Source organism: Ictidomys tridecemlineatus, chromosome 10 (assembly GCF_052094955.1).
Source record: "Ictidomys tridecemlineatus isolate mIctTri1 chromosome 10, mIctTri1.hap1, whole genome shotgun sequence".
NCBI lineage: Eukaryota > Metazoa > Chordata > Mammalia > Rodentia > Sciuridae > Ictidomys > Ictidomys tridecemlineatus.
The window spans coordinates 133,974,685-134,000,739 of NC_135486.1; the positions used below are offsets into that span (position 1 = coordinate 133,974,685).

At 35.3% G+C, this 26,055-nt stretch overlaps 1 protein-coding gene across 13 annotated transcripts in view; it reads right to left on the bottom strand.

Annotated features, from left to right (window-relative positions):
• Positions 1-26,055, bottom strand: part of Mrtfb (myocardin related transcription factor B) — a 172,377-nt gene that overhangs the window by 90,366 nt on the left and 55,956 nt on the right. For 11 of the 13 annotated variants that reach the window (XR_013427058.1, XR_013427057.1, XM_078024340.1 and 8 more), the window contains one exon: positions 20,765-20,980. Coding sequence is in view for 11 of the 13 variants with exons in the window: in XM_078024340.1 (XP_077880466.1) it covers positions 20,765-20,918 (154 nt within the window). In the remaining 2 variants the exon portion in view is untranslated. The remainder of the gene's footprint in view (positions 1-20,764; positions 20,981-26,055) is intronic. The other 2 variants (XM_078024337.1, XM_078024338.1) reach the window with 1 other exon arrangement.

A 26,055-nucleotide genomic window follows, 5' to 3' on the forward strand; every position in this document is an offset into this window, starting at 1 on the left:
ATAGAAGGATGTATATGCAATAATCAAGAAAATATTGTAGATTCTAGGTGCTTATTATGCAGATATTAATTGAATAATATTTAAATTTTTTTTCTACGTAAGCTGAATTTTTCAAGACAAGACATTGGCAGCCTCCTCCTCAGGTATCCTTTAGTTTCTGGTAGAGTAACATGTCATCCTATTCTTGTTAATTTTAAAATGATAATATGGACATGCACACTTGGAAGTAAATGTTCTATTTTGCAAAGAAAGCAAATATTATTCATTTCTTTCCTTAAAGTCATTATGTCCTACTTTTACCTTTTCAACTATGGGGAAGGAGAAATAAAAACATACGGTTCTAACTACAAAAAAAAGTATCCCTTGTCATTTTCAAGTAAAACATTCAGGGAAGGTTAAATTACAGAACAGTATCTGAAAAACAGGGAATGTTCAACATTTGCTATAACAAAATGTACCAGAACTAAAAAGATATACATAATGATAATCATAAATTCAGGTTTAAAACTGAAGGCAAAGGTTAACCATTTTATGGCTTCAAATGACAAACTAACAACTCTTTACTCTGAATCATCTAGTTGGATGAAAGGGGAAAGAGCAGGAGTGTTGGGAGGATGGAGCCTCACAAACAAGGTTGGGTGTGGGGGGGCGGGGTGAGAAGGCAGGAAAAGAAAGAACAGAGAAAACATGCAAAGAAGAACAACATGTACAAGAAAAGAAGATGAATAACGTATGGAAAGAGCTAGCCTCTGAGCAAGGCTTGAGTGGAGGCACAAAGGAAGACTGGAGAGCTGGGCAAGTTCAGGATGAACAGGACTTCACTTTAAAGGCAAAATGGAATCACGGAGGCACTGTGAACAAGGTGGCATGTCTAAGCACTCTCATTAGGGTGATCCCTTGGCAGCTGTGTGCAGCGGAAGTGCATCAGACCAATGAGCAGCTCTCTAGAATGGCAAAGACCAAGGTGGCAGGGAGCAGGCCAGAAGTACCTTCCCATGGCTGGTGAGGGAGGCACTCAGCACCTGTAAGTCCTAGACTGGCAGTGCAGGCTACACTTTGGAGTAATAGGTGATATCAAGCATTAAATGATCTCACCTAACAACCTACAGATATTAGACATATCCCCAGCTGAGAGGAAGTACATCACAGGGATAAAAGATTCATGATGTAACTAATGTTTCCAGGAACTAAGAGAGCAGCAACTGACTGACTGACCCTTTTGGGCCTGGAAAGAAGTACTTAAATCTCAAATCTGAATATCAATTTTTATCTTCTGTTTTTCTCTTTTCTTCTTTCAGAATCAACCCTGAACTTCAATAAAAATGATTTTTCCCCTTCTAAGAAGGGGGAAATGCTCCTAACTCAACATCTGCCTTGGAGTCATATAGATCTGGATTTAGATGAAGCCCAATCTGGCACTTCTAGCCATGCAATTTTGGGTAAGCTTCTAAATCCCTTGAAACTTCAGTTCCTATTTATTCTTGACTTGTAAAACATGAAAATAACTGACCCATTTTTTAAGAGTATTGGGAGAATTGAATGGGACAATGTAAAGAAAACACCAAGCACAGTGGCTGGCTTGTATGAAGCCATCAATAAAGATGGTAACCTTCCCATTTCTCCTGATAGCTGTTTTCTAGTGAGAATTAACTACAGGGAAAGGGGATAAAGGTTTGTTCTTTATGTAAATATATGTGAACCATTTGGAAAAAAATGGCTTTCACATGGACTTGATATTTTAATAAGTATCATCACTGAATAGAAATTCATTAAATAAAAATGTAGCTTGAACTTAGATACAGGATACATTGATAGAGCATGCTAAAATATTAGGAAATGTGTTATAGATGATAGAAGTATAGGCTATACTGACTATTGTTTTTCCTGCATATTAAAATGTGCAAGAAATAATGTGCAAGAAAATAAATCACTTCTTTAAGAAGTCTTATGGTCATAGCTTATTTGTTTCCAACTGGGCCCCAAGAAAATCTATCCACAAGATACATAAATATAAAAAACAGAACACAGTGAAATCTGTTACTTATTTCAAGAAAAAAAAGCAAGCAGGCAAGCAGACAGAAAGAATTAATTCAAGAAACTTTGGAATAGTCTTGGATATACCCCCCATGATATACAGTTTAAGGATGAAAAGAATTGCTAAGAAGTTTCAAGCAAAAGATTTGTTGTTAGTAGCAGTACTGATATAGTAATTCTGAAATTACTTTTATGTAGGATTGAGCAAGAGAATAAATATATCAATGTTTTCAGAAATCAAGGTTTTTTCTTTGTGGGACAAAGCTATACAAGGAAGAATTGAGGATGCGAAGAAAAATGTCTACGATGTTGGGCTGAAATTAAACTTAGGATTTTTATTTTTTAACATTTTGTTTTAGAGTAATATATATACCAAAAGTCCAACTCACTGAGTTTCTACCAATGGAATACATCAACACAACCAACATCAGGAAACCAAACACTTCCCGTATGCCAAGACCTCCTACCAAGGCTTCCCTTCTAGTCACTTTTCCACAAAGGGCAACCATATTCTGGTTTCAAACAACACAGAGTAATTTGGCCTCTTTTTTACTTCATGTACATGACTCATGTAGTGTATTCTTTTGATGACTACCTGCCTTTGCTCAACATTAATCTGGGGAGACTCATGCATATTCTTGCCCACAGTTGTAGATTATTGGTTCTTAATGCTATATTCCACTTACAATATATCATAATTTATTTACCCATCCTATTGTAGATTGGTATTTGGGTAGATTTTAGTCTTTACCACTAATAAAAGGTGTTGCTATGAACAGACTAGTAAATTGCATCACAGAACTGCTGATGGTACTTACAAAAATGGCAATTTCATATAATTCAAATTAAAATCTTTTATTTAAATAAAAATGCCACTTTTTTTTTTTGCTGGCATTAGAACTGAGACACAAATTCATATGGAAAATTAAGTGCCTAAGAATAACTAGGATAATACAGAAAATAAATGCTAAGGGACTAGCCTCATAATATAATAAAATATACTGTAATTCCTCAGTATGGAACTAATTAAAACAGTATGGAACTCACAAATGAATAAACAAATATATCACCTGGGTAGACTAGTATGTCTAGAGATAGACCCAAGTGAACATGGAAATTTAATACATGATTAAGATGGGTGTCTAAAAACAAAGGGACAACATCAACTTTTGATGAATACATACTTCACATGCATTTCTATTGAGTGTAAATTAGGGTTAGTGCTACTTATATCTCAGTAAAGAAATTTTTGTCTACTGCAAGGTCATAGAGATGTTTCCTCCCAAAGTTTTAGTACTATTTTACCTTTCAGTTGGATTTTCCAGATACATTTCTTCTACTAGATATTTAACTACTCTAGAACCATATATTTAAAAGATCACCCTTTCCCCCTGCACATGTGTCATTTTATAACGAATCAGGTGACTGTCTATTTCTGATTTCTCTGTTTCACTGATCAGAGTGTTATCTGTTTAACTACTATAGTGTTATAATAGGTCCTCACACCTAGAGAAGTAAATCCTTTGGTTTTGTTTACTTTCTTCAAGTCTGTGTGGCTATTGGCCTGTACTCACTGTTATGTTCTGGATTAGAAATGTACCCCAAAAGCTTATGTGTTGAAGGCTTGGTCCCAAAGACAGCAGTATTCAGAGGTGGGGCCTTTGGGAGGTGACTGGGTCATGAGGCTCTGACCTCATCACTAGTTCCACACTGCTGGAATGATAACTTAATGGGCTGTTGAGAGGTGGGAGACACTCTAGATGGTGGGACCAGTTAGAGGAAGTAGTCATTGGGGCATGCTGGATATGTTTTGTCTACAGTCCCTTTTTCTCATCCTCTCTCTGCTCGTTGGCCACCATAAGGTAAGCAGTTTGCTCTAACACGTGCCTTCCGCCATGATGTTCTGCCTCACCACAGGCCCGACAGAGCTAAGTGACCATGGACTGAAATCTCTGAACCATAATCAAATAAGCCTCTCCTCCTTTCAGCTGAATTTTTTCCCTAGGAATCCCAACACAGTAACAGAAAGTTGGCTAATACACATGACTTTTAAAAAATTTTCCAAGCTCTGAGCAATGACACTCAACTAACAATGACTATATCTAGCTTTCAGGTCTTGATTTCTAAATACCAATCCTCAATAAAAGGAATTACTGTGTGTGATCCTCTTCAAAAATATTTAACTTGAACTGATCATAATGACCCAATCAGACAAATCCAAAATGGAGTAATTTTTGCAAAATTACTGGCTTGTACTCTGCAAAAATTGCCAAGTTGTGAAAGATTAGGGAAAAAAATGGTAGAACTGTACCATAGGAGAGTAAATGTATATGATGGCTAAATGACATTACAGAGTGATGCTTAATTACTCCTCAGATTTTTTAATTAAAAAAATTTAAGGGACATTATTGGGGAAAGTAGAAAAATATGATATGAGTGTGTAATGAAAGTGATTAGCTGCACTCATGATGAATCTACAACTTAGATGCTCTTTTTTATGGGTACATAATTGTACAGAATAGTGACTTTCACTGTACCATATTTGTACATGCATATAATACAATGTGATCAGTTTCACTCCCCGATACCTCCACCTTAGCCTCTTTCCTTAACCCTAATAGTCTCCCTTCTGCCTTCAAGACATTCTTCTTCTCTAGCTTTCACGTATGAGAGAAAACATTCAATACTTTCGTAGTCTGGCTTATTTCATTTAACATTATATCTCTTTAGATCTATTCCTAAAAATACCATAATTTTCGTTCTTCTTTATGGCTCAGTAAAACTACCTGTGTATTTTTTTTCTTAAATATTTTCTTAGTTGCAGATGGATACAATACTTTTATTTTTATGTGGTGCTGAGGATGGAACCCTGGGCCTCACACATGAAAGGTGAGCACTCTACCACTGAGCTACAGCACGAGCCGTACATTGTATATTTGTACTACATTTTCTTTATCCATTTATTGGTTGATGGATACCTAGGATGATACCATAATTTGGCAATTATGAATCGTGCTGTGATAAACAGGGGAATGCCTATATCTCTGAAGTCTGCCGAGTTTAGTTCTTATGTATAAACACTGAGAAGTGTTATAGTTGGGGCATAAGAGAGTTTTAGTCTTTTGAGGAACCTCTATACTGATTTCCACAGTGGCTGTACTAATTTGCATTCAATAGTGTATGAGACTTAATTTTCCCCCCTCCATCCTCACCAGCATTTATTATTTGTATTCTTTTCGTTGTTGTTATTGGTAGTACTGGGAATTGAACCCAGGGGTGTTCTACCACTGAGCCACATCTCTAGCTCTTTTTATTTTTTATTTTGAGGCAGGGTCTAAGTTGCTGAGACTGGCCTCATTCTTGTGATCCTTCTGCATCAGTCTCCCAGGTCATTGGGATTACAGGTGCATGCCACTGCACCAGGCTGACATTTGTATTCTTGATGATTGCCATTCTCACTAGAGTGAGAGAGAATCTCAATGTAGTTTTGATTTGCATTTTCCTGATGGCTAGATATCAAACATTTTTTCATATAATTGTTGGCCAATTTTTACTTTTTCTGAAAAGTGTTCTTTCAGTTCATTTGTCTATTTATTGAACAGGTTGGGTTTTTTTTTTTTTTTGAGGGGAGGAGTGCTGAGGTTTTTTTAGTTCTTTTTATATTCTAGATATTAACCCTGTCAGAGAGTAGCTAACAAAGATTTCCTCTCATTCTGTAGGCTCTCTCTTCACAATGTTAAGTGTTCCCTTTGCTGTGCTGAAGCTTTTAAATTTGATGCTATCTCATTTATTGACTCTTGGTATTATTTCTTGAGGATAGTCTTATTCAGGAAGTCATTGTTTGTGCTTATATGTGCTTCCCTATGTTTTAGTCTAGCAACTGCAAAGTTTCTGATTTTATACCTAGGTCTTTGACCCAATTTGAGTTAATTTTTTAATATAACCTAGATGTTCTTGACAAGAAAATGCCCATTTAATACCCACGTGACAAGAAAAATTACTCCCTAGTTACCTTTTTTAATGGCTGATTCTGACGAGTTGGATCAAATTAAAATACTGAGGCAAAGAAAAAAATTAATTTCAATATTCCTTTAAGGAGAAAAACATATACAATCAGTTCTTCACATGCCCTCCTTGATGTTTAAAAAAAATAAAAAAGGCTCGAACTATCTGCATAGCTATGTCATTGGTTCCAAGTTATCTAAGAGGCTCCATCTAGCAGAATATCTTTTATGACAATATTGCTGACCCTGCTGTATCAACTACAAAGCTATTTGCCTCAGTCTTTAAACAACAATTTGGTTTTATTCATTCACTGATCAATAAGCATAGAACAATTTGGCATGCCTAGGAAGGGCTGTTTGGTTCCATCTAAAAATAAAATGACATTGCTACTGTAGTCTAGTCAGAGAGCTGAATTACATGTATCCAGTTATATTTCAGTCGATAGGAACAGACTGTGTGTTAAAATCCCAATTTCAGACCCTGTTTTTGGCTATGATGGAATAACATGCACTAGACTTAACCTCCTGCAAAAGAAACTAGCAAATGGCACAAAATGCATGAAACAATTGCTCTCTCACGCAGTAAAATAGGTAATGCAAGACCATAGCTCCTAAGAGAAGGGAAATTATGAGATGAATCCACAACTGCCCTAGCTTTCGTGTGGAGGCAATGTCCAGACTGTGGGTAGGAGGAGGAATAAGTCAGAGCTAGTTTCACCTACTAAACTGAGGTGATGAGAGCTTGGAGAGGGGAAGGCATCTAGAAGTTGCAGGACAGATTTATGGAAAGGAAGATCTATGCTGAAAAAGAGCTGCAGAAATCCAGTTGAAGGTGCCCATGAGTCTTTGTCAAATAATACACTATACATACATGGGGGTGAATTTCATAAGTCTGGGTAAGAAATGACCAGGAGCTGTAAACCAGTTACAGAGTATGTACAAGGTTGGGAAATATTCAAGCTCCAACCAACCTGAGTGAAAAGTCCTCCCTGGGGCATTTAGCACAGCATTCAGCAGCAATTCCAAAGGGGATTAAGTAAGCCTTGGTCCTTAAAGCACCCTCCCTTGTATGAATGCTACCCTCGATCTCTCCTATCAATATTTTAAAAAGGCCTGAGGGAGATCCAAAAGTAACTTATCAGGCTACCAAACCAAAGTCCAACATTCTTTAAAAGTAGACAACAAAAATAAAATCCAGACACTCAGCAATGCAATATCCACGATATTATATTCAATAAAAATTACTAGACTACTTGCCATAAAGCAGGAAAACAAGAATTTATAGGAGACAAATTAATCAATAAAACAGACATAAAAATGACATAAGAGAACTATTAACAGCTATATAACTATGTAAAAGTTTTTAAAGGAAAACATGACTATAATGCAAAAAAATGCAAAAAAAGAACAAAATGGAACCTCCAGAGATAAAAGCATAGGCTCTAAGATAAGCATTCTCTTGGGTGTGATACAGAGCATATGAGACCTACACTGGAAAAGATCAGGGAACACTTGGAAAAAAAAAAAGAGAGATATAGCTAATAAAACACTATAAAAATAAAGTGAAATACCTAAAAACTGACTTTAAAAAAAAAAAAGGCAAGAAAAGAGGAACAGATCGGACAACAAGGCGTAAAGCAAGATGGTGAATTTACATGCAACTGAGGTAGGCAGCTGCTTAAAGAACCCCTAATGATCCCTGCCATCTTGTATTTATAGCCTTGCATAAACCTCTCTCCTTGAATAATCTGTTTCTAATTAACATAATATAGCAATGTTGAAGGAATGTTACCAAAAACTATAATTAGTCTTGCTAGAAGACCTCTCCCTTACTGGCTTTAATGAAGTAAGCTTCCATGATGGAGAGGCCTAGGTGGTAGAGTACTGAAGGTGGCTGGCCTACATTCAACAGCCAGCAAGGAGTTCAACAGAGCTCAAGGAACAGAATTATGTTGAGAACAGTACAAGTAAGCTTAGAGGTGAATCCTTCCTCAGCTGAGCCTTCAGATGAAACCCCAGTGCTGATTGGTACCCATCTGACTATAGGCTTTTGCACGATCCTGAGGCAGAGGCAACTTGCTAAGCCATACCTTAATTCCTGACCCACAGAAACTATGAGATAATAAATGGGTATTGTAGTAAGCTACTCGGGTTTGAAGTAATTTTTTCTTTTACAGAGTAATAGATAACCAATAAACTAGACATATCAGTAATTACCCTAAATATAAATGTTCTACACTGCAATTAAAATAGAGACTATTTTAAAAAGAAAAGATTCAGTTGTATTCTTTAAGAAACCCACTTTAAATATAAACACATAGATTAAAGATAAAAGCCTGTAGGAAAAACACCTCAGGTAATGCTAAGTATTAGAAACCCAGAAGGTTCCATTAATATCATCGAAGTAGACTTTAGAAGAAAGATCATTAACAAGGAGGGAGGGAATAATGTGAAAGGACCAATTCATCAAGAACACACAATTGGCCTTAAAATATATGGAGCAAAAAACATACTGAAGGAGAAATAAATTGGAGTTTTTAGAATTCCAAAATACATAAATGGAATAAGTAAAAAGAAAATCAGAACTCAGAAGACTCAAACAACCTTAACAACTAACTCCATCTAACTGACATAACGTTCCAACCTTTTAGGCACATAAAGCATGGTCATTTATAAAAGGCACATATTTTCATGAAAAGCAAACCATAAATAAAAGTAATAATTTCAGGGCTAGGGTTGTGGCTCAGTGGTAGAGCACCTGCTTGGCACGTGTGAGGCACTGGGTTTGGTTCTCAGCACCACATATAAATCAATCAATCAATAAATAAAGGTCCATTGAACTAAAAAAAAAGTAATAAAAAAGTAATAGTTTCGGTGTAACAACTGAAGAAAACAAAAATCAAAGTACTTTCTAAAACCACTAGGGCTGTAAGCCATTTTTAAGATTAAGTTCTTGGATTTAAGTTTCCATTTTGTTAGTCCTCACTTGGTTTGAGTGCTGTTTAGTTTAAATTTCTTTATCTTGAAAATCCTCCAAATGATAACATTTGAATATCTAAATAAAATCTTCAACTTTCTGAAGGTGAAGCTTCTGCTTCTGTGGAGGGTTCAAAATGCGCCCAGCAGCCACGCCAGCAGTCACTCTACTCACACACACAAGCAGACAGACAAGTGTGCAACAGCAAAAGTAAGAACCACAGGCCTCAATGGTTAAATCACACTGTGTTGATGAAGCAAAGTCCATTTCTTTGAAGGGAAAAAAGGGAAGAAATAACAAAGATCATGTATAGAAAAAACTGCTAGAAATTATATTAGAAAAGTCATACTTTCTTATACACTCAATGGAGTGTATGTCTGGTTAAATATCATCACTCTTCTTGACAAGTACCCACATATCTTTGTCAGCATATGAATTTATTTCTATTTTAAACATTAATCAAGAGCCCCATAATTCTCTAATACACATTCAATAAACTACTTGTGACCAATTTATTATTTCACGTTTTTTTAAAACTAAGGAGATTTAAAACATCCTAGGTTTCTGACAGGTTTTTTTAGAATATGATTAAATATTTTGTTTTTACTAGTCTTAAGAGGTTTGGTTGAGATTATAAACCAATTTACTTGCTTGTGTCCCCCCCCCCTTTTTTAAGTAACAGGACATTTAAAATTTTTTTTTTTTAGTTGATGAACTTTATTGTCTTTATTTTTATGTAGTGCTGAGGATTGAACCCAGTGTCTCATGCATGCTAGGCGAGCATGCTACCACTGAGCCTCAACCCCAGCCCCATTGTGTCCCATTTTTTAAATGCATTAAAAATATATTCCTACAACAGAATCAAATATCAAACTGTAGGAAATTTTTGATTGTATAGGACTCTTTAACAGAACTTTGTGGGTTTTTCTAAAGGTTTAACTCATTGAAAAGAAACATGCAAATGAGGAAACAAACCATACAAAATCTTCCAACAAATCCGACCTCTCCACTGTTGCACACTATTCACCTCTGGAATTTCATACATGCCACTCAGGCTTCCAATGGATGATCATGAGACTGTTAGCAGTTACGAATAACTACAAACTAAATAAATTCTAATTAACCGTTTCCTTAAGCTTTCCAGGCCCCAAATCTCTTGGGTTCTGCTCTTCTCTTTATTTTTAGCACTGTATTCTCTTTATAAAAAAAGAAATGTATAATAATACACAATAAAATATTTTTGAGGGGATCCAGATTAACTGGAAAACAATTTGTAGACCCGCCTCTGCCAGTGACCTTAAAGCGTCATGTAAACAGATGCTGTCACCTCAAGATCTCTCAGGAGAATAGTCTAAGTCACTGAACTGTGACTGCTTTTATGCATTCCAGAGGTCACTATGAAACAAGTAATCATGAACATAAATGTATTTTTAACACAAAAATTTGGTTTTTAAAACATGATTTCTGAATTTAATCCATTTTTTTAAATAAGTCTTAATGACAAAAATTTAATAGAGATGTGATTATGACAGATTTCCTAGAATAAAAATGAAAAAGAACTTAGACAACTCTGAACAAGAAATCTTTAAACATTACAAATAACTGTTTTATTACTTCAAAATACCAAAAGTCTTCTGTATAGTACTTATCGTATACATCAAATGCTTTAAGAGTCTCAGAAACCATATCTACTCTCTTAATCTCTTCAGAACTAGTACATAAGAGGGAGAAAAACCTATAAATCAGCCCCTGATGACAGAGGGTTTGTTTAGGAGTTTACCAAATGGAATGACCCTGTTGGAATTCCTTCAAGCAGCCTGTGAAAATGTCAGAACACAGTCCGTTTTAGAGGTCACAGTCCCTGGAGAGCTCTGAGTTTGGGCCTGTTTGTCTTTTCACATGCTTTACCATTTGAAAATCCTTCCTTGCAGACACTGACTGATGCCCAGGGAATGCGAGGATTGTGGGAACTGGCAGTACCAAGGAGAGAAGAACTTCATGGGAAACCCATGCCTGCTGCACTTGCCCTCTAGGGAGCTCATCAGATAAACTGCTCTTCAAACATTACGAAGGTACACAGCGAGACATGAAGAATATGCATGTCATTTTACCTTCTTCAGAAATACACACTTGTGGAAAGTGGAAGCAAAAATTATTGTAGCTACTGAAAGAAACACTCATTTATAAAATACCATGGAGAAGCCCTGAAAAACTATATCCATTTAATATGAATTGAAATACTGCATTCTCAAAATACATATATTAGTAACAAACAATTCAAATGCTAACTGTGCCCACCCTGCTCTAAACCTGACTGAGATGAATGGACCCAATCATCATAGCGATCATATGAAGCAAGTACTAGTATGATCTTCCCTTTGTAGACAAAGAAACCAAGGCAAAAAGAGTAAAGTGCGTAGCCAGTAATGGTGTCGCCAGGACCTAGACTCAAGACAGGGTGGCTTCAGAGTTGGTGCTCTTAGCCACTGTGCTTGCGGGCTCCCTTCAGGGTATTTTTACATCTGACAAGCAATGCTAGCTAACTATGACATGGCTGAGCACTGAAGATGTGCCCATGTATGCTAAGCACTTTTTAAAAAAATATTTTATAGTTGTATTTATTTATTTTATTATTTATTGTATTATTTATTTTTATGAGGTGCTGAGGATAGAACCCAGGACCTGGCACCTGCTAGATGAGCACTGTACCATTGAACCATAACCCCAGACCTATGCTAAACACTTTAAAAGCTTTATTCATTTGCTCTTCTCAACAGCCTATCTAACATTATTTCTATTCATAAGGGAAATACAAGCTTTGAGTAGTCTGACGCCACACCCTGGAATAATGGGTCCTCCAAGGCCTGATTTCACAACCCTCTTTCTTTAAAACTAGGTTCTTCTTCTCTCAGTTATATGCAAGAATCATCTCTAAATTAACTTTAAGTATTTAACTTACATAATGTATTTAACTACTTTAAAGATCTCTATATCCAACAATTTCATTTTTAAAAATATTTTTTAGTTGTAGATGGACATGATATCTTTATTTTATCTTTATGTGGTGCTGAGGATCGCACCCAGGGCCTCACACATGCTAGGTGAGGAGTGCTCTACCACTGACCTACAAACCCAGCTCTCAACAATTTTATGAGAATACGTTATATTCTGAGCTTCCAATATTATACTGGAGGCTTAAAGTTTAGAAATTTTAGGGTGAGAGATGCAATGGTCATTCAATAAATGTTTGCTAATTATAACTTTTGAAAATTATCCCATTTCCATTTCTGAAACACCAACTTCTTAATACTTTAAGAGCTAATTATTCTGATGTGGCAAACTTTTTTTTTTTTTTTTTAACACACACACACAGCACTCAACAGTGGTCTGACCAAGTAGTCCAGTCAATATTCTTCTTAACTGCTATGTCAGGGATAAACCTTTTGTCAAAGAGGGTCTTCTATTTTGTAGCTATAAATCTCAAATCCGCAGAATGCTGTCTATCCTACCACTTGTCAGTCTTTATACTTAGCTTATAAGACCTTGTAAGTGGTAACATCAGACTGTTTGCTTTTCTTGCTATGTCTTTATTAAACACAGAAGCCACATATCAAAATTGTAAGTTGGTAAAAGCAGATATTAGCATTTTTCTTAATGAAAACAACATAAATGACTAAGGAAAAATACAGAAATCATTTGGGTTTTGAAAAAAGCTGAAATACTGTCTTTTAACTGATACTCTTACGCCACTCTTGGAAACGACAGAAATAGGAAAAGAATGCATATTTAAATTAGACATTTTTTTTGAGAATAACAATTAGGTAAAATTCTCATTCCTTTTAAAAATGAAGGAAAGACTGAGAGCTGCACATATGTTTAATAATACCGCTATGAAGAATATATTAAACAGCAATATGGTTGATCTATGAAAAATTCCATCAGTTAACTTAGGTGGAAGTTATTTTCCATTCTTTGTTTCGGGTGCCCAATGAATATTACAGGGCAAAAGTAATAATGAGATATAGGAAAATGTGCTGTAAGGAAGGAGGGCCTCTGAGGAAGACACCTGGGCTAGAAGCTATCATACAGATGCTACAATGCAGAAATCGTCTCAGACTTACCTATGCTCACTGACTGCGTCAAGCAGAGGAGGCTGGTGCCCTGACTCCCACAAGACTACATTTTGTTAAAGACAGTGAGGCAGCAAGTAAGAGTAGAAAGGCCAACAGTACGAATCAATTTAAAAGAGTTAGAAAAATACTGAGTATGATATTTGCTCATTAGATGAGGTATCTGTTAATTACAAACCAAAGAGAAAATTCCAATACATCTGTTATTCCAACATATTTGTCTTGTTGCTTACTGTCCCAATAGCATTACATTATTGACATTTTAAACTATAAACTAAATAACAAAAAATAACCATGGATCATGTTTTCTAGAATACTCTCTATACTTAACAGGCTCTTTTTAAAAGTTATGGTAGAGAATAGGTGTTCAATATCTGTTTTTTCTTCCTTTGTTTGGCTAGAAGAAGTCTTTGTGGTTAGGTTAAATTATCTTTTATAATTGTTTTCCGAGGGACAGCAAAGACAACTTCTTGATAAACTTGTTTATTCACCAGTCCAGTATCTAATATAAATCATATGGTTGACCTTAATTTTAAGAAAATTATTTCAAATAATCTATTTCTTAAAATAATATATTATGATAATTCTAGAAAATTCTTGTAAATATTTTTGGTAAGCACTTTTGTAAGTTCAAGACAAAGTTGTCTCACTGGTGGTTTAAAATATTAAGTATTATTGTGTTCTAAGTCTTCCTTTTAAAAAAATTTTTCTTTTTTAGTTGTAGATGTATACAATATCTTTATTTTATTTATTTATTTTTAATGTGGTGCTGAGGATTGAACTCGGTACCTCACACATTCGAGGCAAGAGCTCAACCACTGAGCTATAACCCCAACCCTCTTCCTTTCAGTAAATATGTTTGTTTTGATGCCCCAATGGCCTTTCTTTAAGAGACACAATTTAAAGACTGGATAAATTGCTCAAAGTGAGCCTTCAGAGGTGCTATAACTTGGGAAGGGGTCTTCAGAGGTGCTATAACTTGAAAAAGGGTCTTTAGAGGTGCAATAGTCTTGCTGGTTCACCTTTTAAACTGTAAGCTTCATCTGCTTCCACCCCGAGTGGTAACTAAAGCATGCTCACATTAGCATTCTGACACCGCTAGACGGCTGCACAGATCAATCTCACTGGCAGCTATAAATGTGATAAAGAAAATTACCAGGGCTGGGGATGTGGCTCAAGCGGTAGCGCGCTCGCCTGGTATGCGTGCGACCCGGGTTCGATCCTCAGCACCACATACCAACAAAGATGTTGTGTCCGCCGAGAACTAAAAAATAAATATTAAAAATTCTCTCTCTCTCTCTCTCTCTCTCTCCTCTCTCACTCTCTTAAAAAAAAAAAAAACCAATGGATCCAAGGCCTTTTGAAAAAAAAAAAAAAAGAAAATTACCACAAAATTATCCTTGTGCAGCCCTCCTTGCCTCCACACCCACACTGCTTGTGTGTTTCAGCAGTACAGTGAAGCAAACTAAATCCTCAGTAACAACAAAACTAAGTAAGAAACAGTAGAAAAAGGTGGTGGATGGGTGAAAAGTGCTTATTTATACTGTGAAACAAAACATGCTATTTAGATCTTCTAAAGGCCATTATGAAAGAATGTACCTCACCCTTAAAGGTGCTTATAAGGCTTTTTTTCACTCTAAAGAGTTCTAGAGATTGTCATCAAAAAAAGCATAGGAGAGCTGCAGCAATTATAGGTGGAAACAATATCTTTATATTATTTTTATGTGGTGCTGAGAATCCAACCCAGTGCCTCACACATGGTGAATGCTCTACCTGAGCCACAACCCCAGCCCTGCTTTTGAACTTCATAATTGGTTTAGCATTGCATCCTAAAGCCTAATATTAAAAAATTTCATATTATATCTGCAATTACATATGTAATAGTATATACAGTACATGTATACCATATATTATATATATGGAGGGAGAGAGAGAGAGAGCGCGCGCGTGTGCAAGCGAACGCCCGGCATGGTGGCGCATGCCTGTAATCCCAGTGGCTTGGGTGGCTGAGACAGGAAGATCTTGAGTTCAAGCCAGCCTCAGCAACTTAGCGAGGCTCTAAGCAATTTAGCAAGATCCTGTCTCTAAAAAATAAAACATAAAAGGGCTGGGGATTTGGTTCAGTGATTGAGTGCCTCTGGATTCAATCCCTAGTACACCCCCCCAAAAAAATATAGGACTAGGGCTGAAGCTCAACAGTAGTGCACTTGCCTAGCATGTGTGAGGCCCTGGGTTCCATCCTCAAAACTAAATAAAAGTTCAGTGTCCATCTATAACCAAAAGAAAATATTTAAAAAAACATATTGAAAACATGACTCAGGAAAACTATACTCAGAGTATATGTACGTATTTCTCGGTCTTAAAGCAGGAAGAAGATTATCAGAAAGCACTAATGTTTATTAATGCTTTTGAGAATTACAGTTAACTACTCCAGATCCTAAATGTTAACTGCAAAGTCAAGGTAAGATAATCTTAAATGTTAATGAGGAGAGAAAAAATGTTTTCAGAGTAAAATCCAAAGAAAAGACCAGCTGTGAATATATGCCATTTATTTTCTAAGGTGTAAAGCAAGCAGTTTTCTTTGGCTTGATTCCATAGCCAGGCAAAATTCATCTAACTTTTTTCAAATATAGAACTTGTGTACTGAATCCAAAGCAAAGAGCCATCTTGTGTTTCTTTATGTGCAACCAACTTTTGAATAAATTATTTTCTTTCTTGTAAGTGATCATTCAAATGGTCTAAGACTGTTCATTGTGGTAAATTTAATGGATGGAAGTCTTACAAAAAAATTTCAGGATGGGACCATAGCTCAAACCCATAACAACTTCAGTAACTATTAATACCAAAATTTTAAAAATAATAACAAATTAACCTTTCCTCTTTACCGAGGCCGAAAATACACTATTTCATAGTAAAGAGAGTTTCATAAAGCCTTTTAGAACAGGAAGAAGGTGGAAGCTGATTTTACTCCTACTCGATACTACTGACAGCTGGCATGTGGGCTGTCATTGTGTTGAAGTGGCTGATCTTCACCTTAACACCTAGACTCAGAGGTATACCAAAAAGTATTAAAACACCAAACAGCCTTTAAAAATAGAATTCATGTTAACTTCTCTTCTTGTTCTGTACTAATACTGGCAATGACTTAAAGCTTAAACTCACCACCAGCACCCTTTGGAGTTGCTCTGCCTGACAGCTTACCAATCTTCAGGCAAAGAGCTGCAACTCTCTGGGGTGTTGTTTCCACCTGCACTATCTTCCCCTGCCTTTATGAAGCTGTATTCAACTTACAGCACCTGAGCTTTCACTAGGTAATCTGTTTTTGGCTTTCCTTTCATTCCCAGTGCTGTCCATCTGAACAAATGTTATTATTGATGTGTGAAGAGGGATCTGTTATGTGTATAAATGTCACGAAGCTCAGGGCCCTGTGCATGCACTGTTTTAGTAATGGTCCTTGTGTTTATATTCATTTTCATTTATGAGGGGCTAACCTGGGAAAAGCTAATTACCTAAATGGCTGCCTTACTTTTATGGAGCTACTTGCTACAGAATTACTTACTTTTATGGAGCTACTCACTTCAGAATTATTCTTTATGCCACATCCAGGCATAAAGAAAAACTCCAGTTTATCTTTACTGAACATCTTCCACATTTACTTCAGTAGTGGGAATATCTTGCCACTCCACTATCATTACTAACATAAAAACTTATAAACATGAGGGAAACTGGGCTTGGTAGTGCACACCTGTAATCTCAGCGGCTCAGGAGGATAAGGCAGGAGGATCCTGAGTGCAAAGCCAGCTGCTAAGCAAATCAGTGACACTCTGTCTCTAAATAAAATACAAAATAGGGCTGGGGATATAGCTCAGAGGTCAGGTATCCCTGAGTTTAATTCCTAGTAACCCGCTGCAAAAAAATGAGGGAAGACCCTGAAATTATTACTTAAAATTAATTTTCCTTGTAAAGTTAATTTATAAACAGCTACATGACATAATCCTCCCACTCACTAATCACAACTTAAAACACCTCCATTTTCCCCCCATGGAAAAGAACATTGGGGGGCTGGGATTGTGGCTCAGCAGTAGAGCACTCACCTAGCACAGGCAGGACCTGGGTTTGATTCTCAGCACCACATTAAAAAAAATAATAAATAAAGGCATTGTGTTGTGTCCATTTACAAAAAAGATACTCTCTCTCTTTAAAAAAATTTTAAAAAGAAAAAAAAAAAGAAAAGAACATTGGGCTGGGTTGTGGCTCAGTGGTAGAGTACTTGCCTAGCATGCATGAGGCACTGGGTTCAATCCTCAGCACCACATAAAAATAAAGATACTGTGTCCAACCTAAAACTAAAAAAATAAATATTTAAAGAAAAGAACACTGTTCTATTAAATGGTATTCAAAGGCTAAAGAATAACAATAAAATGCAGTAACAAAAAAATGAATTTGATTATTTAATAATATCTAAATGGTACTTTGCAGTAATTTTTAGACCAATATTTACATTTTGATATGATTTAAATGACATTAAGATGATATAAAATTAAACAACATAAAGTTAAAAAAAATCATTTAAGTTAAGAAAGTTTTGGTCTTTTTATGCTAATTGATAAGAATATATTCACATAACTGTCAAAAACTAGATTTTTCTTTTAACATTTTTGTTTTTTTAATTGACAAAATGGTGTGTATTTACCATGTACAACATGATGTTCTGAATTATGCAGAGTCTCTGGGGTGGCTAAATCGAGCTAAAAAACACATCCATTACTTCATGTACTTTTCATTTCTTTTGAGGTGAGGACACTTAAAATCTACTCCTCCAGCAGTTTTCAAAAATATAATACACTGACCATAATATATGTCACTAGCTATATGTCACTAGATCCCTTAAACTTATTCCTCCTAACTGATCAACACATTTCTATAAAAACTAGATTTCTGATAGCTGTACAAAGACTGCTTTTACATCTTGGAATGTACATACACATAAGGCTGACTTGCCATGAGCCTAAAATTACAATATATGCATGAATATAAGGTAAGGCTTATAATTTCCTGAAGTTGTTTATTAGAGAAGTGAATTATCTTCTTGTTGAGTTCTTCCATAGTATCTCATCTTGAAATTTTCTTTCATTTGCTTAATATGGAACAAAGAAATACTCTTGGGAAAAAAAACACTAGTTTCAAAAGCAACTGAATTCAAAGCTAGCTTTAGGTTTATAGAAATATTAATGAGAATCAGAAAAAGAGGAAAAAAATCAATACCTTAAGTATTCCCAAGATATAACCTTAAAATTAAATATGTTGCACATTGTTACAAAGAAGCTTTTAAAATTGCTTTTTAAAAAAAGTAGTCAAGGGGCTTGGGTTGCGGCTCAGCAGTAGAGTGCTTGCCTAGCACTTCGAGGAGGCCCTGGGTTCGATCCTCAGCACCACATAAAAATAAATACAACTACAACTAAAAAATAAATATTTTTTAAAAAGTAGTCAAATATTCTCTCAGAAAGGGCACACGTAAGTTAATTCTGGGAAGTAAGTGGGCAGGCAAAGGAAGAACTGGAGGGCAACCTGCTTAAGTTCCCATAATATTTTAAACCATGGGAATGCATTATCTAATAAAAAAGCACAAAACAACAACACAAAAGGTTAAATTCTAAAACAGAAACGACACCCCGATAAAATGTTGCAATCAATGACAAATCAGTGATGAGGCTCTACAGACTATGAATGTGCAACGATAAGTCAACTTTCAAGTCTTATCATGCATATATTTTAAAAAAACTGCTGGACCTCGAAAAGAGAAATAGAGATATGTACTGGAAATCAGAGCTAGATAGATGATGCATGGGGTATCTGTTGATAAAACACACTGAAGACAAAGATTCAATACAGGGTTTTATCAACTGAGAGTGAAAAAGCAATCCTTCTATATTATTGCATTGCTTCATAAAATGTAACTAATAAATTTTTACCTTTTCATAAACTATCCTAAGAGCTTATAAGGGAGACGAAACTACATTGGGTTTAGCATACATTTAGGCATCTATATTAATTTCTGAAAGAGAACATGGTGAATGACCAAAAAGTGTAAACTTTCCTCACACACTTCCCCATCACCTGGTACAGATGACCAATTTCATGAACAGTTTTACATTTTGATTATTTTGGGAGGCAGGGTACTGGGAATTGAACCCAGAGGCATTTAATTACTGAGCCACATCCCCAGCCCGTATATCTCCAGCTTCTCTCTATATAAAATGTACATATGTATATTTTAGAGACAGGTCTTGCTAAATTGCTTAGGGCCTCACCAAGTTGCTGGGATTACAGGTGTGCACCACCATTGCCCAGCTACATTCTAATTTTATATAAGTACAACTCCTATTTTGTTTTAGGGTAATGATTTGCACATTATATTGATCCAAGTGTACTGTGCAAAAATGTGGTTGTCTGTATCATTGTTTAAGGTAAAAGCAAGGCTCCTAATGACAGAGTGTTCCAAAGCCATTACTATAAATCACAGCATCCAGATGGCTTTGGCAGCAACCTGGTGGAGATGTTGCTTTGAACCAATCAAAAACAGTCAACGGCTGTGCCTTGTTTCTGAATGAGATTCAAAAACGAAGTAAAACATCTTATTTGGAGAAGAAATTCACATTAAAGACCTGTACTAAGGAACTAAACATAGTGGTAGATGCCCACTTTGCTAAATAAAGTAAGACCATTAATGAATAAATCAGGAAACCACTCAGGACACAGAAAAGTAAGTAACTAGGTACATAAGGAAGCATTCTGAAGAAACAGTTTTGTTTTTTCCAGCTTTTAAAACTAAAATTAAAAAGATGTATTTATAAAGGTAAGCCTCACCAGAACTGTGAAAAGTCTAGTAAACCCACTTGAAATACTTAATTCTGCCTTTACAAAATATGCATATTTACTATGTTTATGAACTTTAACATTATTTTTTCTTTACGCTGGAAGTATTAACAGTAAAAGTACATCATTTATCTCCATTCATTTATGTTAAAATTTGACAGTTCTATTTTCTGGAGACTCTGGGATGGTTCTGTGATCAATAAAAATTTGCTAAAAAGGTAAGAAATTAATAGAAAATACTCATTTTGTATGCAATGATGAGCTAGCTAAAGACAGAATCTTGGTCACATCTATGCCCATTTACATCAAAATATTCACATATGAAATTCTTGTCTTCAGTCATCACTGAGAACATAAATCTCTCCATTTCCAAAGGAAGGTGTGTTGCAAGGAGATGGGGTAAGGGGGAGAATGTACTCTCAGCCACATGCTGCTTCCCTGGCACCAGCACAGGGAGGCAATTTCCAATGACATTCCAGCATGAAATCTGCTGGAATCTGTGTGAAATGGACTGAAGCTAAAACTGATTTCTAAAGGTAATGTTGCTAGCAAAGACACTGGGTAAATAATGAAAGATCTGGAAGGAAAGTGAAATACTACCTGTTATTCAAAACCATCCTATGACCGTGTCCTCCTCGACTCACTGATGAACTGAACTGACAAAAGCAAACTGAAAAGGAATAAACTGGGCTGAGAGGGTGACTCTTTAACAAGGTTCCCACTGCACATGTTAATGAACTCACCGTTCTTCCTTTCGTTCAGAGGGGGTAAGTGCTGACTGGACTGCAAGGAGAGTTCCTGGAATTCGTGAGCCACGGCCTCACTTTGAGGACTTGGAGCAAGATGGGCTAGAGGTCCCAACTCATCCTCGGTGTCTAAGGCCCCCACGTGATCCATTGTGTTCCAGCCACTGGCAACAGGGAATACGAGACACCTCTTCACGTGGCCTGTTGAAGAGACTGTCAAATAAATAATGTGTAAACAAAATAAATAAATGGTACACTTGTTTTTCTCCAACTTGCACAAAAGTATTAATATAGGATCCCTGGGTACTAGTCTGGTTTTATTGTTGTGTGGTCATTACCATTTGCCTAGCCAAGGCAAAAAGAACTAAGATTTCAGGACTGCCCTAAAGGGTTTGCAAAAGTGAGTTCAGCAAAGTTAATGCCCTACTAAAACAAAACAACGCTCTTAAGAGGGAGCCTAACAGAATCTAGCTCCCTCTCTGGACCTCATGGTCCTTGTCCAACACACAGGAATAATATACTTTCCATCCAGCAAAGCACTTACATGGTAAAGAAAAGTTAAAAACTATGTTGTAAACTTCTTTTGTAGCAAGGATTAAAGAAAGCTATAGCTATTGATGTCACTTAAAGATTTCAATGCATGCTAAAATGAGAAGAAAGTCAACTAACGCCAATGAAAATAAAGCAGCAGGCTGGCTTTAAAATGCATGTTAACTCCTTCATATCAAACAACTTCAGTCAAAATTCATAGCAACCAGCTATGTTTCAGATAAAAACTCCTCTGCCAGCCTGGGTCTCAGGGTGAAACCAAAAGGAAACAGAACTTTCAGCTCACACACAATGCACATATAGTTCATGTCAAAGAAGCAAACCTTTATTTTATATCATGAAGATTTGAGATTATTTGTTACTACAGCATAACTTGGACTATGCTGACTGACACAGAAATCAATAATGGTAGTACCAATGACACAAACGTTATTGGAAGCTATAAGGATTGCTGTTCCAATAACAAAAACTATTATTGGAAGCTATGAGGATGGTAGTCTATGTTACTCAGTAGTAACACATTTGGAAGACTACTGTCTACTTATTTAGTAGCACTTCATACACAGATTGTCCATTCATTCACCCATTGATGAACACTTGGGCTCTTTCTAGTTTTTACAACTATTACAAATAAACATGCTATGAACACTCCTGCACAGGTTTTATAGTTACATGCTTTCATTTTTCTTAAGTAAAATGCCTAGGAGTGGGATGGCTGAATCATTCGGCAGCTATATATTTAAATTTTAAAGAAACTAACAAAATTTTCTGAAGTCGTTGAACCATTTTGCATTCTTATTGGCAGAGTGCAAGAATCCAGTTGTTCCCCATCCTTGCTAACACTTTATTTGCTCAATCTTTTTCCTTTTTGGTCATTTAGTGGGCACATGGTATTTGACTGTGGTTTTAATTTGTATTTCCCTAGTGACTGATGATGTTTTAATGAGCTTAACCAAAGAAATAAAGGGATAGCAGATAAGTTTCTGATGAAATCTTTTTGTTCATTTTTAATATTAGGTGGTTTTCTTGTAATCTGAGTTTTTATCAGATATGTGACTTGTAACTATTTTTCCCAGAGGCTTACCTTTTCATGCTCTTAACAGTGTTTTGTAAAGAGTAGATACTTTGATTGAATAAAGTCAAATTTATCAATATTTTTTGAACCACATTTTTGTAGTTGTTAATACAAGTCTTTGATTAGTCCAAGGTCACAAAGATTATCTCCAATGTTTTCTTCTAGATATAGATTTGTGTTTTACATTTAAATCTATGGTCCATTTTGAGTTAATTTTTACATAGACAGATATGAGTCAAAGTTCTTTCAGGGGGGGCATATTGATGTCTGATTGTTACAGCACCATCTGTTTAAAAGATTATCCTTTTCTACTAAATTCCCTTTGCACCTTTGTTAAAGTCAATTAACCATATATATGTGAATCTATTTTGTAACTCTGTTTAAAAAAAAAAAAGAATGAGGGCCTCAACTTTTTGGGTGATTCCTAAACTATTACATGTGCAGGGTAGACTCCATGAAGCCTAGCAAAAGGCAAAAAGAACTAAGATTTCAGGACTGCCCACTATAGGAGAGACAGGGTTTGCAAAAGTGAGTTCAGTAAAGTTAATGCCCTACTAAAACAAAACAATGCTCTTAAGAGGGAGCCCAACAGAATCTAGCTACAACTGTCAACCAGAATTCCACATCCAATGAAAATACCCTTTAACAAAGAAGGCAAACATGTCACCAGTGAATACATACTATAAGGAATGCTAAAAGAAACTATTTGGGATGAAGAAAAGTGATACCAGATAAAAATTTAGATCTCAGGAATGAAAAGCATTAAATACAAATAAATAACAGACTAGCTTTTTTTTTTCTTAATTTCTTTAATCTTATCACACTCTACAAAAAGTATAATGCTTTCTTGTGGAGTTTGTAATACATGAAGCTATCATGTGATAACTATAGCAGAAAGGATGAGGGGAGCAAACGTATTTAATGTTTTGCATTTCTATATATTATAAAGAAGTTGCATAATTATAACTTTAGAAAGACTGAGAAATTAAGGTTGTATATAATTCCTAAAAATAAAACTTGAAAATACAAATAGCTTTAGCTAATAAATACTCAATTTTAACAATAACCAAAGAAAACAGAACACAAAAGTAAAATGGGACAAAATAATTGGCCTTAATAATTATATTAAATATTAATGGGCAAATCAATCCAACTGAAAGACAGAGACTAACAGAACAAATTTTATAGAAAGTCTAAGAGTACGTTTTTAAGCCACATACTTTAGAAAAGACGACACAAATGGGTAGAAGAAGATGGATATAAGAAGGCAGATCATGTAAGCAAGAAGCCAAGAAGGTTGTAATGATTATCAGATACAAGTATCATAATTCTCTTATAATGCAAGATATTTTTGACACCAAATTATTTCTCAGATACAAGAACTATAATGCCCTTATAATGGCAAGATGTACTAACTTTGAACATTAGTGCTAATGATTTGGAAGATCCTTTAGGGGCAGATTTTTAAATATTTTCATGGAAGAATTATCTGTTCTTAATATTGAAGAATTTTTTTTCAACCTATTATGCCTTGACATTGTGTTCACCTTAAACTCCCACGCATCCCTCCAAATTAAGAAAATTATAAGCTAAGCAAATCTTAAAATCTAGCAAAGGGAAAAGAATAAATTTTCAAAAAATTTTAACTTAATATTCATGAACATTTTTGATGGAGTACAGGCTATATTCTAAAATTTTGTAAGCTGTCATCTTAAAGTCTACTTAACTACTTGATAATTTCTTTGAAACTGAAATCTAACATCAAATATAAAAAGCACTCTCTTGTCTAGTAGGAGATAATTGAGATGTTAAAGAAATTGCATCAGAATGGATCCTTTCAGGGTCATAATTTAATCATGAAAGTAAACTATAGGGCTGGGGTTGTGGCTCAGTGGTAGAACGCTCGCCTAGCAAGTGTGGGGCCCTGGGTTCGATTCTCAGCACCACATAAAAATAAATAAATAAAGACACTGTGCCCAACCATAACTAAAAAAATAAATATTCAGAACAAAAATTTTTTTAAAAAGTAAAACTAATTTAGATTTAACTGGACAAAAAGTGGTAAAATGGTAATTTGTCTAGAACTAACAGATGAATGAATAGGAGAGTTAATACCTTCAAATCTCAACAACATAACTATATTCCAAATGACCTAAATCCAACATTTATCTGGAAGTAAAAGCACAGCACAATACAAGTAAGATTAGCCTGGAATACAGCTTCTGTTCTCAAGAAACAAACCACTGGGCTAGGGTATCTTAGTGGGAGAGCACCTACCTAGCATACCTGAGGCCCTGGGTTTAATCCTCAGAAGCACAAAAAACAAAAAACTAAAACACCCTTACAGAAAACCACTTCATTGTCAGATGCTCCTATAGTGATAGGAAAAAACACAGAAAAAAAAAGAGACAGTACACTTTCATTTTTTCATCTATTCATTTCCTTTTATCTAAATGGAGCCAGAAAACACTAATGAGATCATATTTTAAAAAGTGATGGGCTCTTAGAATAAGGTGATCCCTAAATCAGCCCTAACATTTGTCTTGAATTAAGTGTGAATCCAAAACCAACATTTTTTCCACTGTACCTTATTGCTCATAGTGACTAAGGACTAATTTATATGACATACCTATAAATAAAGTGGTATAGAATCACTGCTATGTACAAGAAATGTGAAATAATAAAGAAGTTCAAAGGATATAAATATCAAACTTCAGAAGTTTAATATACAATCAGTAAAATGAAGAGAGGTAGACGTTTTAGCAATAAGAGAGCTATTGTCCCTGCCCTTCAAAGCTCCCCTGAATTACAAACATTAGGGAAATACAAACAAGATCAAGCAGCAGACTTGGATGAAGAAGTACAAAGACGAACTTAACCACATACCCACAGTAATTCTGTGATACAAACAAATAAACCAAGGTAAATTAATGATGTCAACCCTGGGTTATTTCACATTATCTGTTCTTCCCACCAAAACTCCTGGTGGCAATTTGTTAGATATCTAATTCAAAATTTATTTACTATTATATTTATAAAATCATGTCAACTGTATGTATGAAAATATTTTCTTAGCAATATACTGTAGTTTTCTATATTATTCTCTTCTAAATGAAATTTCTTAAGTGTAACAAGAATTCATTATCAAGGGCTGGAGCTATACTTCAGTAGTAGAGTGTTCACCTAGCATATGTGAGGTACTGGGTTCGATCCTCAGCACCACATAAAAATAAACTTAAAAAAATTAAAGTAATTGTGTCCATGTACAACTAAAAAAAATTAAATTCATTATCAAATACATTTATATATTTATATGAATAAAATTCACCTCCCAATTTTATAATTGGGGGAAAAAAATCACAGAAAGGAACACTTTGTTCAAACTATTTACTCTTAACAATTAAGATAAAATCAAATAATTGGTTTAAAACTACATATTTCTACACAAATATTTCATTACTCCACATACATTTTTATTAACTTTTATGAAAAGTGTTGTCATCCTTTGTTTTTTTCCTAATTTAACTCCTGGCTTGATTACCTACATTCTCTTACATTTAAAAGGCCACAGATTCATAAAATGACAGGATATTTTAGCTGAAAGCTTTCTTAGAACCAATATCCAGTATAAGTATTTCTGAACTCTCCTCACAATATGTTACTT